We start from the raw sequence: 20,240 nt of genomic DNA on the forward strand, positions 1-20,240 counted from the left end.
GCTGTGTGTTCGTGCAGAATCCGCTGGTTTTGAGGTGGTTTAACGAGGCCATTGTTGCTTTTCCATTGAGCGAAATTTCAAATGTGTGGAGTGTGTGCCAGGCATGTCAGCGTCCCGGCTGGAGGCGGTGACCTCACTATTGTGTGCTTTCGACACGAGTCGGAGCGGTTTGGCATGCGTGGTATTTTATGAGATTTAGTGCTGCATGGAGTGACATTGTCTGCAGCATTGATGCACTGTCTATACTGGAGCACAGTGAACATTATGTCCAGCAGGCACTGCTCTGCCTCATGAGCTATCATGGAGTTGTAACTGACCCGGAACCTTGACAGTTGATAGAGTCCATAATGCAGCATCTGGCATGATGTTCAAATCGAACAGCATCTGTAGCCAGTGCCACAACACGGCATCGTGTTGGCAAACAAAGACTACCAATTTCAGCTGTCATTCTGGGGTGCATGACAAGTGCTGGAACAAGGTGAATTTTACCACTTCACATTTGTTTCATTCGGGTGATGCAAGGATGAGATCGCTGATAATATCAGCAGGCTCCACTAAGTGAGAAATTAATGTCACAAATCAAGAGTTATCATTCAAAATTTCTAATAAAGTAAACACACACTGCAACAAAGCAAGCCAAAGTGCCGAGTGTTCTGGCTGGACGAGCAGCTGCTTGGGTTGTGTGGTGAGTCTCTGAAGTATGGATATGGTTGCACTGGTGCTATCGTGCAAAATGGTATAACCGACAAACTACTATGGATGCAAATCTGACAATCATGTCCGGGTAATGTGTGGCCTGTCGCACTCCACCATACATGGTGGTCACATTTCCCAATAGCATTCGCAATGCGGTTGGTAAGAGGGTCATATTACTGTTCATATTTAGTCCAGCTTGTCCTGCCGAGTCATGAACTGATGCACTTGATGCCAAACCTTGTTCTAAAGTCCAACGGTAGACTGTCCTATGGCAGCCAGTGTCATGACATGCCGGAACATGTGCTGGTTTGAGAAGAAACGCCTGCAGGCTTATCTAGTTGATATTCGAGCACTGGTTGACAGATATTATGCTGATGATGCACATAACTCGCTCTGAACCTTGAGGTGCAGTCCTCGAGGGGCTGATGATGTTGAGTAACTGATGCAAGATGCCTGCACAGTTACTGTGTATTATCACAATATGGAACAAAATGTCTGCCAGCCACATTACATATTTGTCACAGGTCACCAATGTGGTAGATTTCCCTACCAATTGCAAGGGTTGTACCAATAACTGAGATGACAAATTGATATGATGCTACTACTTTATTGCTCATAATCCAATATACGAGACATTAACATGATACACAGTTCACCATCGAACTCATCCCCTTAGAAGTCCACACATATATTGCACTTAGCCATATGTGTTATCTAGTAAGAGACATTACTCATGCTGGTATCCCCACACGATTTTTCAGTTTGCTCATATAGGTTACAGATTTAAAACTGTTCATTGAAGTTTTTATAACAAAATGGAAAGGAACTTGCAGATCAGTGTCTAATTCATTATGTGTAAGCCATGTTGATCGGTTTGTGGGGCACTCAACTGCGCCGTCATCAAAGCCTGTACAAAGTCCCAATTTTTTCACAGTCCAATCTAGCCACTGTCACAAATAATGAGGATGATGATGAAATGACGAGGACAACACAGACACCCAGTCCCTGGGCAGAGAAAATCCCCAATCCGGCCGGGAATCGAACCTGGGATCCATGATCCAGAGGTGACACAGCATTCTAGCTGCCACTTTCTCTGTCTAGAGGGTTATCCATTTTTGTAGGTGTTGGCAAATTTCTAAGCTTCTGCTTTTGACTTTTTTTCTCTTTTGTTAGGCAGTATGTGTGTTGTAGTTTTGTGTGAGCATGTGTACTATTATTCTCTGTTCTTATTTTTATTTATTTTATTTTTTATTTATATATGTAGGATAAGTAAATCAAATGAAAACTGAATAAAAACCAGTGCTTGATTTGTGACAGTACACAACAGTATGTTGTACCAGTACTTCCAACAAAAAGAAATCAGAGCCACAGATTTTGAAGTGTGATATGATACAATTTTTCTGTGGCTGAAGTGATGTACGACAAATGTTGTATTTAACAATATAAGGAAAGGGATAGATTGCTACTCACCATAAAGATGACACAGTGAGTTGCAAACAGGCACAACAAAAAGACCATTACATATTATAGCTTTTGGCCAAAGCCTTCTTTAGCAAAGAAAACACAGACACATTCACACAGGCAAGCATGCCTCACACACACATCCCTGTCATCTCCAGCAGCTCAAACTGGAATGGCAAACGGTCCAAGCTGCTGTAAATGGCAGTTACTGTATGAGGTGGGCCTGCTTGTGTGAATGAATTTGATGAGTATGTGTGTGTGTGTGTGTGTGTGTGTGAGTGTGTGTGTGTGTGTGTGTGTGTGTGTCCTTTTCTGAAGAGGGCTTTAGCTGAAAGCTAATCCATAATTGCATTTCCACTGTGCCTGTCTATGACCTAACAAGTCATCTTTATGCTGAGTAGCAATCTATCACTTTCCTAACCTTATTGATATTTCAGCCTAGGCTTTCCATTTTTTTGATGTTGTATATGACTTCTAAAATGCCCAGAAAACACAAAACCATGTTTAAAAGGTCTAAATTTCAAAAAATTCCCCCAGAAGGTAACATGTCTTTTTGCAAACCAAGCACTGATACAATTATTAATAAAAAAATAGAAATAAGAACAAACAATAAAAATAAAAAGAGTGCACGCGCACACACACAAAACTTACATCAACACACATACAGTCAAACAACAGCCAACTGAAAGCAAAAATGGAGAAAGTTGACAACACTTACAAAAAAACAAATGACCCTCTAGACACAAAAAGTGGCAGCTACAATGCTAAGTTTGGAAAACAGAGCAACCACAAGAAAAATTGCAAGCTTTAACCAGTTTTCCACGTCCGAGAAAGCTGTCTGGCTTACAAACAATGCATTACATCCTGATGGGTAAGTGTATGAAATTTGTTATAAAAACTTCCATGAACTGTTTTAAATCTATAACCTATATGTGCAAATGGAAAAAAATCATGTAACATTTCAGGACAGCCTCTGAATACGCCTTGTAAAAATGATGTAACACATCAGGATGCACAAGTAAAATAAAAAAAAATTAATGTGCAAAACACAGTTTTCTTTCAAACTACTGATTTCTCTAGAGCTACTACAAATATGGGCACCACAAGAAACTTGTACCAAGAATTGTGTAAGTTTTAGTCTTTTTGGATGTTCTCTTGACTTGAAAATAACAAGATCTATTGGATATTCCACCACTATTGGCATTGTTTGTGCCAACTGTGGAAATATGACCTGTTTTTGGACCTCTGAAAAGTACAGAATAACATTTTTGAGAGTAATCAGGCTTCTATATGCACTGTCAGCAATCAGTAAATGGCATATTGCTGCTCAAACATTTTGTGTAATAATGGATCCTTCAATGTCACCTGCTAAAATGGACAAATACACTGAAGTGATAGGAGACACTGTTCAGTCCGTAGCATATTTATCACTAAAATGCTGCTGCCAGTGAAGCCAAATATATCAATGAAGGAAAACCACAAATCCAAGGCTGCAGCTGCTGTGGAAATTTTTAAAATATTAGAGAAGGAATGGGGAGTATTTTATACCAAGTTCCTTGGGGATGGTGGCTCCAAGGCTTATGAAAGTGTGACAGGATCTATGTCATACATTAATAGGACAATAACTAAACATGAATGTTGGTCATGTTCAAAAAAGAATGGGCACCCGTCTACGGGAACTGAATCAGAATCTAAAGGATAAAATTTTGTCAGATGGTAAAAGCATTAGAGGTCACTTATCAGATAAAACTATAAATGTACTATAATATAGCAATTAAAATAATGTAAATAATTTGTTGGAAATTACACAAGCTGTTTGGGCAGTATATTTACACCGATCATTGACCAATGATAATCCTCTTCATTTTTCTTTTCCAAGTGGTCCTCAGTTGTGGTGTAAATCCAGAAAAGTTCAAGCTACTGGAGTTCATTAACTATAAAAATTCTATGCCAGTGGCTGTTTTGGAAGTGATTAAGCCAATACATAGAAACTTGGGGCAGCCTGATCATCTCAGAAAATGCCTTCATGGTTGTACCATGAATCAAAACAATCTGCTAAACAACCTCATATGGATTTGTGTGCCTAAGAGTGTATTTGTTGGGATAAAGACTCTGAAATGGAGAGTCAGTGATGCTGTTATTTCATTCAGTGATGGTCATCTGGATAGATTAAAGGTCATGGAAACTCTTGGCATTGTTCTTAATTTTAACACTATTATATGTCTTCAGCTTCTGGACAAAGTGCGAGTAAGCAAGGCTTAGTATGGAACTGAATCTAATACAAAGAAAGCAAGGGCAGCAGGAAAAAGAAACCTAATAGGTGCAGACAAAGAACCAGAACATGGCCTTAATTACTCTGCTGGAATAAAATAAGAGGTGTTTGTAAATTTTCATAATAAATCACTTTGATTGCATTTTCTAGCAGTTGGTATTTTCAAAGTTAAACGTACCTTAATCTCACAAATCATAAATCTAATGACATTTAAATTTTCAGAAATGCTATAATATAGTTCAAAGTTGCCACTGAACTATAATCATGACAAAAACTGACTTATTCTCTGAATCAGGGAGATTTTTATGGAATTTCCCCCAATTAAAAATGGCCTTAGGTTAAACAATTCATAAATATTACACCAACAAAACAATAAACATTAATTCCAGTTCAGTTTGATAGCAATACATCCTGAACAGAGAATTCGAAGACATGGTATTCCGATTCCCCTTAATTTTGAATAGCTTCTACTCACATACCACTTTATTTGAAGCATTTTAAGGAAAAAGTATTTGAGCTACTAGTGTATGTTAACGGAACTCAGTGTGAGAAATGAAGGGTTTTACACTATGTTAGTTAGTTAGTTACGTGTTCCATTGATCAATAGCACGGAAAACCGTTATGATGTGGAACGTGTCAAACGCACAAGAAATGCACACAGGAAACAAGGTTTTTTTTTCATTATAGTGTTATACCTAAATATTTCTATTATCTTATTATTGATGGCACAAAATGCATATATTATATCTCCAGATTTATTTACTCATATTCAAGAATTCATCTATGGTATAGAAGGAGTTGTCAAGGAGGTATGATTTCAATCTGTTTTTGAAACTATTACTGCCATCTGTCAGACATTTTATTTCATCTGGTAATTTATTAAAAAGTTTTATAGCAGCATATTTTACCCCTTTCTGTGCCAAAGATAGGTTAAGTAAAGGATAGTGTAGGTCTTTCTTTTTTCTAGTATTGTAATCATGAATGTCGCTGTTGATTTTAAACTGGTCCATGTTGTTGAGAAAAAATTTCATTACTGAGTAAATGTACTGTGAAGCAGTTGTAAGAATTGCTAACCTTTTAAACAGATACCTACAAGATGTGCGCTTATGAACCCCACACATTATTCTAACTACTTTCTTTTGAGCAGTGAATACCTTTTGCCTAAGTGTTGAGTTGCCCCAGAATATTATCCCATATGACATCAGAGAGTGCAAGTATGCAAAGTATGTTAGCTTACTAATTTCTACATCCTCAAAATTGGCAATTATTCTGATTGCAAAAGTTGGTGAATCTAGTCGCTTTAGGAGATCAAAAATATGACTTTTCCAGTTAAGATTCTCATCTATATGTACACCCAAAAACTTAGTATGCTCTACCCTGGCTTCTGACTTCTTTTGATGTATTATGTTTATTGAAGGAATTATACTTTTTGCAGCAGAAAATTGGATGTACTGTGTTTTTTCAAAGTTCAGAGCAAGCCCATTCGCACAAAACCAATTAATAACTTTTCCAAAGACCTTATTTGTATCATTTTCTATCGGACTCTCTTTTACTGGATTAATAATTATGCTTGTATCATCAGCAAAGTGTCAGTTCAGCATCTTGTTTCACATAAGAAGAGAGGTCATTCACATATATCAAGAAGAGGAGGGGACCCATGATCGAACTTTGTGGAACACTTAATGTAATTTCACCCCAGTTAGATGAAGTGGCAAACTCCTTTGAATCACTTGAAGCATATAATGAGACTTTTTGCTTCCTGTTCTGTAGATATGACTTAAACCACTCATATGCTGTTCCATTTATACCATAGAATTGTAATTTCTCTAACATAATGTAATGGTTCACAAAATCAAATGCTTTGGATAAGTTACAGAATATTCCTACTGGTGACATTTTACTATTTAAAGACTCTATTATGTGGACAGTGAAATTGTATATTGCTGTCTCAGTGTCATTTATGAAATCCGAACTGTGATTTACTAAGTATCCCATTACTGCTGCGATGGCTAACCACACTTGAGTACATTACTTTCTCAAAGATTTTTGAAAATGCTGTAAGCAAGGATACTGGCCAGTAATTATTGACATCTGTGGTTTCCCCCTTTTTGTAGCGAGGCCTGACAATGGCATATTTTAACCTGTCTGGAAAAATACCCTGAGTCAGTGATACATTACATATGTGACTCAAAACATCAGCTGTAATTGCTCCACATTGTTTTAATAACTTGTTAGAGATGTCATCTACTCCAACAGAACATTTATTTTTCAAAGATTTAATAATTTTCCTTATTTCACGAGAAGTTGTTAGATGAAGTTTAGTCTGACTAAAATTTTTCAAAATTGAACCAGTCAAATGGCTCTGAGCACTATGGGACTTAACTGCTGTGGTCATCAGTCCCCTAGAACTCAGAACTACTTAAACTTAACTAATCTAAGGACATCACAAACATCCACGCCCAAGGCAGGATTCGAACCTGCGACCGTAGTGGTCGCGCGGTTCCAGACGGTAGCACCTAGAACCGCTCGGCTACTCTGGCCGGCTTTCAAAACTGACTCTTCCATGTACTGCCTGGCTTTTTCTTTTGAACTATTCTCACCAATTTTTTATCCTACACTTAAGAAGTGATTGTTAAATACAATGGCTACCTGTGTACTGTTGGTTAAGATGGTCTCATTCTCTTTAACAGTAATACTACCTACCCCAGTGGTTATTTTTCCTGTCTCCCTTCTAACGGCATTCCATACTGATTTGATATTATTGCTGGAGTTGTTAATTTCTTCTCTTACATACATATTTCTTGATTTCCTTACAAATTTTCTCAGTATGTTACAATAATTTTTATAGTGTAAAACTGCTTCTGCATCTTTACTAGTTCTTGCTGTCTCATAGAGTTTTCTTTTTCTTTCTGAAGACACTTTAATACCTGTAGTAATCCAAGGTTTCTTTGAAAAGTTTGTGGTGTCACATTTAGTAATTTTCTTTGGAAAACAATGTTCAAAAAGGGATATAAATTTATCAAGAAATATGCTGCATTTATCATTAGCATTTGGCTCATGATATACATCTTCCCAGTTTACATTTCCTAAACTTTCTCCGAAATGATCGATAGATACCGGATTGAGCACCCTCACACTTTTACTTAATGGTTTCTGAAGTGGATGCCCTGTTATATTTTGTAAGTTAATCAGTTGTGCATCATGGTCAGATAATCAATTTACCACAGGAAAGCATGTGTTTGTTCTACATCCTCTTGCTGTGCAAATACATTATATATTAGAGTATTACTGTCCTGAGCTATACGTGTAGGGAAATTGATCACTGATTCTAAGTTATATGTTGTTAACAACACTTCTAGTACACTTTTCCTATCAGAATTGCGTAGAAAGTTAACATTGAAATCATCACAGATTAATAACTTCTCCTTTTTGTCTGACAGACTGCATAATAGGGAGTCAAACTTTTTTATGAATAGCTCCCAATCTCCTAGTGGAGACCTGTACACTGTTGCTAATATCAACACAACATTATCTAGCTGAAGCTTGCATGCACAACCCTCAAAGTGCTTACTTCAACAGTTCTGTATTTATACCTTTGTTTTATGAAAATGGAAACTGCTCCTTTATCCATACTAGATCTACAAGTGTAAGATGCTAAATTATACCCATTTATACTGACATTTTCCATCCCCACAGTTACATGGTGCTCAGACAGACAAAGTATATCAATCTCATTCTTATTTTTGAGATCATCTAAACACGTTATCAGCTCATCTACTTTATTTTTTATTTCCCTGATATTTTGGTAAAGTAAGTTGATACTGCCCTTGGCTTTATCCCTATTTGCTGTGCATGAAGTTTCTTTTCTTCTATTTTCCTTTGTTGTTGTCTGTCTGGAATTTGGCTTTAACCTAAAAAACCTGTCTGCCTGGTCCCAATAACCACAGGGATCACCCCTTGTGTGACTGTGCCCCCCCTCCCCCTACAATATCTGCTAATAGAGAAGCTAACTTATCTTTCCCCTTCTTATTAAGGTGCAGGCCATGTCGAGTGTACCCCCACCTACCAATAGCGTCAACTGGAACAACACTCATGTGAGACTTTGCCGGTGTCTGGAGCATCCTGTTCAGCTCAGTGTTAACACGCCATACAGCAGTGTTTACCCAGGGCTGATCATGGCGCTGAAAGACCTCCACAAACCCCACAATAGTGTGTCCAGTTTCTGCTCCTATTTTATCCAGGTCACTCCTAATACTATATCTTGGATTCATTGCCATGCTGTTTCCTGCTCCCCCAATTATAATTACCTCATCTTCCGTCTCAAAGTCCTTGCATAGCTGACCTAAGTTTTCTGTCACCTGGCTAAGATTTGGTTTCACAAAACTTGTGACCTGGTACTCTGTCCCTAATTTCTCCTGAAGCTGTTGGCCCACACCCCTCACATGACTGCTACCTATAAGCAGAACTTTTCTTTTCCTATTCTGGTTTGATCCCGATCTGCCTTTTTTCTTTAAGCTAGAATTCTGCTTCAACTACATCTGAATGAGGCCATTCCTCCACTACTTCAGATAGCAAGCCAAACTGATTTGTTAACTGAATTTCAGAAGTTTTATCAATTGTTTCCCTTTTTCACCCTTGCTACCTTTTCCCAGCGCCCAGAATCCTATTCCTCACTTAGCTTACATAATTCCAAATTTGCGATTTCTAATTCAGCCTAAAGGGCACAAATCTTTGCCTCCTGTTCCATGATTTTTCTGTCCTTTCTACATAACCTACACTGCCATGGAAGAGCCTCATTATCTACCCTCGTTTCCTCTCCGCTGCACTCGGCCCAATGAAACCACAACCTACAGTCTGTACAGAACACCCCCCTCTTTCAAATTTCTATGGCAACCACCACACTTGTCACACATGGTTTGATAGTAAAATGTAACACAAAAGCAGAAAATAACTTCAACAACACAATAGTTTCGTAACATGTACTAATACGTAACTAAACACTAATGTAAACAAACTTATAAACTTGCTTCAGAAACTTTTAATTAACCACACAAATTCTGGATGAGAGGCACAAATTAATTTAACTTTGAAGCGCTAAGTCTAGTCAAAAACAAATATCTACACTTGTAAGAAATTTACGCTTAAGTATTTAAACAAACTCGCGACTGCCGGCCTTTACGAAATACTTCCTTTTCGATGTAATTACATTTAGAAAAGCGAAACCTTCAACATAGAGATTAGATAAGAAGTAAATGCACTAGTCTAAAATGTAATATTAACTAAATTAGCTTTTATTTCAATATTAATCACTTAACTTAGTGAGAGCTTCGTACACACGCATCCACCTGGCTGCTGTTACCTAATAGCTACTTTATGGGTTTATACTTATATTTCATCCAAGTATAGAAATTATAAAAATAATACAATGCCATACAGTCAATGGATTAAGCAAATTATTTCACTGCTTACACAGTGTTCTAATATTAATTTCATTGGTACTGAAAATGAAGATCTATAAGAAAGATATAAGCGACATTACTACCTTCCAAGAAGGAACTGCAGGCTAGTTTCAAAGAAATGCACTATAACCCCACTTTTATGATACTGGAATTTACGTTTTCCTGCTGTTTATGACTTTCATTGGTCCCGTCAAATTTGCACCTGATTTTGCATCAACATATTTACGATTTTCCCGCAATTTACGCATTACAAAAAAATGTTTGTGGAGAAAAGATGATGCTGGCATGATGTTGGCCGTACAGTAGTGTTTACAAGTATTACATGGTTAAGTTCCTTGACACCAGGGCGCTCTACTCAGCGGATTTGAACAGGTAAATGTGTAAAAGTTGCAACAATTCGTGCTTCGTGCTTTATCTTCTGCCACTGCCAAGCTCTACTTGGCATGGTGGCTCCTGGGAGTAACTAGGTTTCTTTGAATGAAGATATCATGACCGATCACAACCATTTCCAAACTGTCTCTACTGCACGAATGCAGTTTCGTGAATGTTGTGATCATCGTGACACCTTTGTCGAACCATAATTAGTGTGTTTTGGCATATGGTCACTTGGAACACTAGTTTACACTGTCAGTCATTTCGCATTGCACAAATATATTTAAACACAACGTCCATTATGCATTTTATTCATGCAGAGAAAAACGTGTTTCGAGAATCATGTGTAGTATTTATGTATGTATTTTTTGTGATGTTACACAAACAAACAATGAAACAATGTGAGTGACAGTTTGTGAGTGTGTGGTTTTCTATATAACTGATGAGGCAAAGTATCTGATAACCTCAAAAAGATTACTACAGTGCAATAGACACAGAATAACACATAGTCAAACACCACACAAAATACTTATTTAGATTTTTGCACTTGACAACGAGAAAAAATTCTCGAAACACATCGTGCTAAGCATGAAAAAATATGTAACTAGTGCAGTATTTCATTATTTAAGTAATGAATGACAGCTGCAGGCTTTCAAAAACAACAATTATGACATGAAATTGAGTCAAACGTTCCTACTTCCCAGATAGTTGCCAGTTCCAGTTACATCAGCGGTTTTTATTCGGTAATAAATTTTCATTAGATAATAAACAAGTTCCTGCAAACCTTTTGATGCCTGCTATGTAAATATATCATACATACATTTTAATACATCATTTCCCACATTTTGCATTTTCCCATGTTTTACCCCATTTTTTTTAGTCCCTTGAAAAGTGTAAAAGCGGGTTTACACTGTACAAAATAATTTCATTGATATTAAATCAAACAATGGAAAATCCAGGATGGACTGTAACAATATAATGAGAAGGAAAGTTGCTACTCACCATATAGAGGAGATGCTGAGTCACAGATAGGCACAACAAAAAGATTTTCACACTTAAAGCTTTCGGCCAATGGACTTTTTCCACAATACACACATATAAGCATGAGCACACACACACACACACACACACACACACACACACACACACACACACACACAACTGCAGTCTCAGTGTGGTTTCAGTTGCCTGAGACTGCAGTCCTGTGTGTGTGTGTGTGTGTGTGTGTGTGTGTGTGTGTCTATTGTTGACAAAGGCCATCGGCCGAAAGATTTAAGTGTGAAAATGTTTTTGTTGTGCCTATCTGCAACTCAGCATCTCCGCTATATGGTGAGTAGCAACTTTTCTTCTGATTATATTGTTTCATTGATATTAATTGCAGCTCTATTTAAAGTTTAAATGTGAAGCGTGTTTCCTTTGATTCTATTCACACTGTCTATTTTTTTGGCAGTGTTATTTTTGGAACAAGAAAAAAAAAGGATTACATATAGTTACCTACCCAGTACCCACAACAGCACCATCATTTTGAAAAGAAATACAGTAAACTGGCTTGCAGTGGCCTTCCTGATGAAGAACTTCCTGGCATTGCTCCAGGTCCCAGAGTCTCCATGAAGAATCAAAGCAACAAGTACCTAAAAATCGACCTGATGGATGGAATGCTAATCTGGAAACACGGTGAGGTTCATGGCCTTCAACATCTGCTAGTGGCTCTTCACTGAAAAAAAAAAAAAAAATCAAATCAGTTTAACGGACATAACAATGATAAATATTGACTATTAGTCAGTCACAACAATGTTGGTGTTAACATTGTCTTGTACTTACAAGTATTTCCCTCCCCCAAAACTAAAAACCGATATGAAAATTCCTTCTTTTGCATTTACAAGTCCTCACTGATCGTATCATATTTATACCACATTTTGTGGAGAAAATAATTGTTAGAGTTATACTTAGGTAAAATAATCACAAAATAAGAGATAATAAAAACCCCTTGCTTCATAAAAACTTGCAATAAACCTTCCACAGTAAACAACAGATTTCCCGCATGTGGAAAGTGATTATTTGATACTCATAAAACAAAATCAGGAATAAATGTCAGAAATATAGTGTTTGCTCTACCAAGTGAAGTGAAGACTCCATCATACAGAAAATTTGTTCAGGCTTGAAAAGGTTCAACAACAGAAAAGATACTCGCTGTCTCATAAATATTTATGGGCACTACAGAAGACATAATGTAAGAAGAGATAATCTAAGAAGATTTGACAACAAATACAATTAGAAAGCTCTCAAGGTACTTATGATGGAACAAACCATTGAACAATATTGAACAGAAGTAAATATAACACATAGAACATAAAAGTAGGGTTAGAGCAATTTCTCTTGTCATCAAAGTTTGCCTGCAAGTTCATCCTGAAATGTATACACAGAGGACCAAATGTTATCAAACTGCAGGAAATAATAATAATAATATTTTAATGGGTCTCAAGGGCCTGGTGAAAGTCTTTCAATGAGCTGCAGTAATCCTACTGGGGAAAGGGGAGCTACAGTTTAATGACGAATTCAAACCACATCATTTCTGGTGAATCTTCACATTACTGAGAGGTGAAGGCTGGGTTACAGACACGCTAAAAAATTTCTGTGGCTCAACTGAGATTCGAACCTCAACCTATCAGTTTCTGGGCACACTGCAATAGTCTGATTCACGGAGGACAGTGGTTTGCACAGCTTGAGACATGGACAGGGATCTCACTGTTGCTGGTTCTGAGCAACAGTTGTGGTATGCAGATACACATACTCTGCACTTGAACAATTGTATATACTCGAAATTATGTTTCTTGCTTGCTTGTGCAGAATTTGTCATTTACTATCACGATCAGTTACGACAACTCAAAACAAATTAATACAAATTCTTTACATAGCTAATTACAATCATGTTTAATGGTCACATTGGCTACAACATTCACAGCAGAGTAATGAGAACACTACTGGACACTCATTGGTTGTCAGAGGACGCATGATGTAGAGGCATAGAACATGCCCAAACTCATTTGCCATTGTTCTTGACTCCAACTACAGACTATTTGTCAAAACACGTGGATTCTTCCCATCTGTTATGTTTTTCTGCTGCCGTAAACAATCCAATTTTTATTTCATTTAAAATACATTTATCCATTGTCTTGTAGTTCTTAAAAATCTCAAAATCCTATTTAGACTTAATTTCACTTAAATTTATTCAGACTATTTTTTAGCTGTTCTAATTACATTTACTTACCTTTCATTAGGGCACCGAGAGTTAAAAGTTACAGTTAACGTTAGATCAATAATTTGCTACTTGTAAAAAACCTATGAGCTAATTAGCATAATTCCATAAAGTGACCAACACCATTCGGAAGTTAAGCATTCCCACCTTCCTGTCACATATTTTAAATTTCTGAAAACTAATTGTCTTCTACAACAATTAAATCTGAAGTTCTTAACCAGTACCATTTTCTCTCATAGATTTCATTAACACCGCTGTTTATTCCAGACTCTATATACTTTAGTTAACTTAATTTTTCTGTGCCATCTGACACACAACATTATTAATAAATTCTTGCAATTTGCCATTATTTGCAGTGTGGCACTTATTCATGTAAACAAGTCGAATCACACTGAAGAAGTAAATGATGTCCACATATTTTTTCCAATTCTGTAACCAGCAACATTCTCTGTCATCCAGAATTCCACTGACTCTTATAATTAATCAAAAAAAGAACATTCCAACATAAGCTTTTTTCAAAGTATTATGTGGTTTTCAAAATAACTGCTTGTTCTTAGTCCCATCTATAAGTAGTTGGATGTCTTCCAAAATAATCAGTCTGGATGCACTCCCACTGTTTGACTCGCGCCACAATTACGCATACTCTGTATGTGAAAAGACACATACAGACAACTGCAAAACTCAAGGACTTTAATGTGTAAAAACTTTTGTGTAATTACAGTACCTCTAATTAATGAATATTGTGACTGATTTAGCTTGTAATTAGAAAGCCTGTTAAATATTATTGTCAATGAAACCAGTGACTGCTGGACGTGGTGAATTTGATTAAGAAAGGCCAAGATCAAACTACCATAGCGTGATCTTTAACAAACTACTGTACGACAGTGCTGAATGTGAGCAGTGTTGTTTTTGATAAACATGGACTGTTTAGTTTGTGCCACAACTGAAAACTTTGTCACTGTGGTTGTGTGTGTTGGCTTGAGGCTTGCACTAATAATTTGATTGCAGTGCAAAAGCTGGTCCGCATAATTAACTACTGAACTTTGAAGGGAATAAAATGTGTATGTTACTATCATCTATCCCACACTCAATTCGATTTTCAGTTTTGTGGCAATCAAGATTGGTGCTACCAAGGAGAAACTACAAAGTTCCAGTCAGTTTCATCACAACCATCACGCAACTGACATATGCTTTACAGAGAAAATATAAAAAATTAAGCTGACTCTGAAATCAGGCACAGATGACCTTGGTGTGCTGACTGGCTGTTGTGTCACACTCTACCGCATGGTGTCATTTGGGTGCAGTATGGAGGGGAAAGGGATCAATGCATTGCTCTCCCGGTCTTCGTCGGTTTTGCATACCTTTGAGAACTAGATTCTCGTTTGAGTATCATAACAAAACAGATCGTAGCATTAAACTAAACAGTTCAAGAGTTGAACAGGTCATCACAAAATATTCAGTCCTCCATAAATGTCTGTAATGTCCAAAATTATCTATATCCTAATTCCAGTATCAATTACTCTTACAATTTTATTTCTGACTGTCAATCAGCAGCTGTGAAGCACATTTTAAGGAAAAAATAATCAGTTGCCAGCTGCATATTAAATTAACTTCTTGACTAGTTTCAGAAAATTAATTTGCCATCCTCAGAAGATCATACAATTAAGCTTACATCAGAAAGCAATCACCAAGCAAACTCTGGATGATAGAGTCCTTCATTAAAACTTTTACAAGCACTTAAAAAGTAACATAAAAAATGTAAAGATATAGTGACCAAAAAGTTTTGCTTCACAAGCAAAATATTGAAAAAGGCATGAGACATATGATGATTAGCACCATACACTGTTTCTTATATATTGTAACCCCCCCAGCATTATTTATGCAGCCCTCAACTTCTTTCTATAATTTCATGAGTTTTCTTATTTCTTAATTTTCTTTCATCTTATCAGTTTATCATTTCCCCATCGCATGTCTATTTCTGTTACTAACTTCACAACACTGCCACCCATTTATATTTTAGTATTCATCTATGTCTGTGAACATTCCCTGATTCAAGAAACTGAATAATGTAATCTACTAGACAACAATCTTCTATAGCTATAATAGGGTAAGTTTGTATTCAACAATGGTCTCTTCAGATTCTGTAGTACCTTTTCCATCTTTTAAAATTAAATTCTAAATAAACTGATCATCTGCTTCAGGATTTTCTGTTCACTGATTGTAGTTTCCATTGATTAGTTGATCCTTTTGTTTTGTCATTTATGGCCAGACAAAATAAAATTATATCAAACTGAGTGGCCAATAGTTGCAGGAAGGGTAACTTTGAACATGGGATGGTAATGAGTGCAAGATGCACTGGGCCATGGCAAGTACAGTATTAGACAAGAATTCAGAATTCCAGTGTCAACAGTGTCTAGGGTGGAGAACCAATATATCAGACAAAACATTTTGGCAAATGTAAACTGCTGCAGAGAATGACCAGAAGAATTTGACAAACAGATGTCATGTTGCCTATGCAAAACCTTATGGGATGATAGACGATCTATAATGAGTCATAATGCCGCTGATTTGAATGTGGCGTGTAGAGAACCTATCTCTAGCAGGGCTGCAAAGAGTTAAATGCACCACTTAGGCATCAGCAGCTGATGATCAACTGGTGTCCCTTTGCCGACACCTCAACGACCAGCATGAGCCAGTGAACAGCATCCCTGGACAATGGAACAGTGGTGGTATACAGCACAGTCTGAAGACTCTCGATTTCCTTTGTATCAAGCTGATGGGTGCAGGCAATTGTGCAAGGCCATGTGCTGGCTGGAAGTCGTTCAGTTATGTGTAAGCTGCCTTCACACAACAGCATTATTAGGTTCCATTACCTGTCTTCAGGGATCAATGACAAATGCAATGTTATCTGGACTATCTTGCAGACCATCAGTATCCTTTCTGCCATTTTATTGCCCTGATGGAGAGGCCGTGTTTCTACAGTGATATGTCACTGTTCTTTGGTTGCATGCCGGTGTCTCAACTAAAATCCAGTCACATCACGATCACAACTTGGCCCCCCTGATCACCTAATTTCAGCCCAACTAAGCATTTAGGAGATGCTGTCGATGTTTTGAGTACACCTAGTGAACACAGACCAACTACACAAGAAGAATTGTGAGTAGCACTGCTGCAAGATGTGTGGATCAATTTCTCTCCAGGACAATTCCAACAGCTCATAGACTCCATGTCCCAACATGATCCTGACATTTGGAGAACTCGCTGAGCACATCCAGTGCCATCCCATGACTTTTGGCTACTCACTGTATTTCCATCACAACTTATTATGCACAATAAATGAAGGTTGCTGCAGTTTAGTTTTCTTGTTCATCACCATGAAACCACTTATTTTGACATACTTATCACACAGGTAAAAATTTTGTGACCCATGCATGTATAACGCACAGTCAAGAGCAGAAGCAGGAGAAAAATTCATATTTTTCAAACTAACAGTAGTAACATACGTAACTGAAAAAGTACGAGGTGACTACCAGTAAGTTGTAATACAAAATTAGTTTACCAGTGCCAGAGGCTTTACTTGTCTGAGCACATGATTGTCATCAGATCATCGAACATAAGCAATGTCACACGGGGCCAGTACTTAAATGAGTAAGTGCCTGGCTAAGCAAGGTGCTATTGGCTGCTTTCTTCTTGCGGCAAAAGGGAGGAAGGGTGGTGGCATAAAGTCCTGACAGATGGGGACATTAAGCTCAGTGGCCCCCTTGGTATTATTTGGAGAAGGTAGGCTATGTGTCAGCAACACGTTTCATCCTCTCCTTTCTCTCATCATCGCCCCCCCCCCCCCCCCCCACACACACACATTACAGTCACTTAAAAACCATCAGTTACACTTTAAATGCACAACTCTCATACATCGCAAGGAGAGGTGCCAATAAATGTGAAGGGCAGAAAGATCTTTCCAATTAGGCAGCTGAACCTGTCCTTTGGGGTCTCCCAGTCAACAATGCCTTACAACTTAACTTTACTTTACTTTATCCAATGACTAGTTCTGGAAGCATAATCATTTATTTATTTACTTTATTCATCCAAGGATCATTTCATAATAAAATAGGAGTTGTCATGGTAATACATTGAAAATCGACAGCTCAAAATTCCAGATGTACACACAACACTATGAGGGTAGGACAGGTGGTTGAGCTTGGCCTTTATGAAAGAATCACCCAGGTAATTGCCTATAGCCATATACGCAAACACAAATCATGTTGGCCAGACATGACGAACCCCATTCTGCCAAATATCAGGTCAGTGTCTTAACAGATGCACTGCCTCATTCGGTTGGTCCTTACACATAATTTGCTTTAAATAACTTATACTATAAAACATCGTAGTGTTCATCATCATTGCATACATTAAGCACAACCACTAGCGACTTCTGCGCCATGAATATGTTGCTATGTACCTATCACTGACTCCAGTCTGTTCAGAAAACTGGCTCCAGGGTCACAAACACTCAACTATTCTCCATGTTTGTCTTCTTGTCCTTTCCTCTGTCCATGAGACACTGAGCCAGCTTCTCCCCATGATGAGTGAGGGGCTGAACTCAGAAGAATGAAAAGACATTGCTACCATGCACACAGATCCTGACACGTGATTTTCTTTTAAAATCAGTAAACCATACATTGAAATACAGCAAGATGTTGTAGTTATCCCCTTTGATCACTGTCTACTCTTCTGAGTCATCCTGAGTATCATCATCAGGTTGAATTTAACTGAGTCATACTGACTACAATGGGCCATTGTCATGTGACATGAATCATAAAATATTAAATGTCTTTGATAATTATTCATGTATTATCACAAGGCTCACCGTAATTAGCTATAACAACTCGTTTACTTTCAACTAGATGACGATAATGCCATCAGAACTATTACTATATAAAGTAAAGTTATACTGTAACCACCTGGTGACCATATCTTCATTTTTCGAATGGTCTGAAGTTGTGGAATGCCACTTACACAAAATATAAGTAATTTTCAATTCATAAAAATACGAATGCACCTCCTCCATCCGTAACAAATCTCTCAGTACATGCATGACAATGTCTTATATAGCTATGACATTTGAAAACAATGAAACTTAATCATACCTATCGAGATTCCACAGTTTCACAGACCCATCTGCAGCACATGAAGCTAGGGCACAAACTTTGTCATCATTTTCAGACATTGCATGGGGATGAAAAACTATTGCACCAACATTACAATTATGTCCACGAAGTGTTCGTATCAGCTCACAATTAGGTACTGACCAAAGTTTGCACAGTCCACTCCTGAAACATAATGAAATGCAATTCAATTTACTGTTTAAAACATACACTGAAAACATTATGACCAGTGACAAATACGAAGTTGAATGTCACACGGTGGTGGTGCAGATACGTGACACAATAAGGAAGATATTTAAACATCTTGCTTTCTTAGTTACACTGCATTTCTTTATTTCTTCATAACCTCAACACCGTGAATATTTAAAATCTGTTACGACCTGTCACATGCACTTCTGTTTCATTATTGTTGTTGTTATTATTAAACACTGGAAAATCCAGAGTGAAATAATGTCAATATTATGAATGGATTGATTGCTACTCACCATATAGTGGAGATGAGCCGCAGACACACACAACAAAACAACTGCTCAACAACTAAGCTTTTGTCTAAAGGGTATTCTTCTGAAATTGACAACACACACTGGCCTCAGTGGCCGGATTCTGTCTGTGTGTGTGTGTGTGTGTGTGTGTGTGTGTGTGTGTGTGTGTGTGTGTGTGGTGTATTTCAGAAGAAGGTCTTTTGGCTGAAAGCTTACTTGTATAGCAGTCTTTTTGTTTTACCTGTCTGTGACTCAACATTTCCACTATATGGTGAGTACTAACCTAGCCTATTATTATTATTATTTTCTGCTTTGTATACTCATTCTTAATATATCTGGCATAAGTTGATCCTGACAGGTGCACCGGACTGGGCACAGCAGCTTCACAGGCCTACCTCAACCAATAACGTAATGCAGTTTTGTAAATATCTATACGGCAAGGCCACAGTGTTGTCACAGTTCTGCAGATGGCTACTGTTTTCACCTGCAGCCATTAGCACTCCACATTTGAAAGCTGGCAACAGCACTGTGAGCCGGCAGGGATCCACTTACACTCTTTTGACTGTAACAACCTGCCTGGCTTTGCAAGGACACCACAAAGTATCTATGGCATGATGACTTGACTGGTGTATACATAATAAATTGTACACAAACATTCCTCGTTAATCGGTTTGTCCATTAGTGAAAACCATATCAAAACTCCTACATATACAGACAGAAAAATGTGATGGGGCTTTACTTTACAACACGAATAAAAGGAAAATTCACTTCAGAATATTGTTAGTTTACAAAGTGACAGAATGGATGGCTGGTACTGAACTCCTAGAGATGGAATTCCCATACTGCCGAGGGACACCTCTGAAAAGGATGAGGAGTCTCCCAAACTTTCAAAAGCTGTCCATCTTTCCTCCTGACAAAGGAACCAACACATCTGAAAGCCAGGTTTTTTTGAAGCCACATACAGGCCAGACATTATCTCCTTATAATTTTACTATCTTATAATAAATCTTTTGTCAATATCATCACTGGACTAGCATCCTCACCAACCATAAAACTGCAGTTAAGACATCTGTACGT

At 37.6% G+C, this 20,240-nt stretch overlaps 1 protein-coding gene across 3 annotated transcripts in view; it reads right to left on the bottom strand.

Moving 5' to 3' along the window:
* Positions 1-20,240, bottom strand: part of LOC126093662 (U4/U6 small nuclear ribonucleoprotein Prp4) — a 47,906-nt gene that overhangs the window by 9,674 nt on the left and 17,992 nt on the right. For all 3 annotated transcript variants that reach the window (XM_049908737.1, XM_049908738.1, XM_049908736.1), the window contains exons 6-7: positions 18,664-18,846; positions 11,759-11,974 (exon numbers count right to left, since the gene is read on the bottom strand). In XM_049908737.1, the coding sequence (XP_049764694.1) occupies positions 11,759-11,974; positions 18,664-18,846 (399 nt within the window). The remainder of the gene's footprint in view (positions 1-11,758; positions 11,975-18,663; positions 18,847-20,240) is intronic.

This window comes from Schistocerca cancellata, chromosome 1 (assembly GCF_023864275.1).
Source record: "Schistocerca cancellata isolate TAMUIC-IGC-003103 chromosome 1, iqSchCanc2.1, whole genome shotgun sequence".
NCBI lineage: Eukaryota > Metazoa > Arthropoda > Insecta > Orthoptera > Acrididae > Schistocerca > Schistocerca cancellata.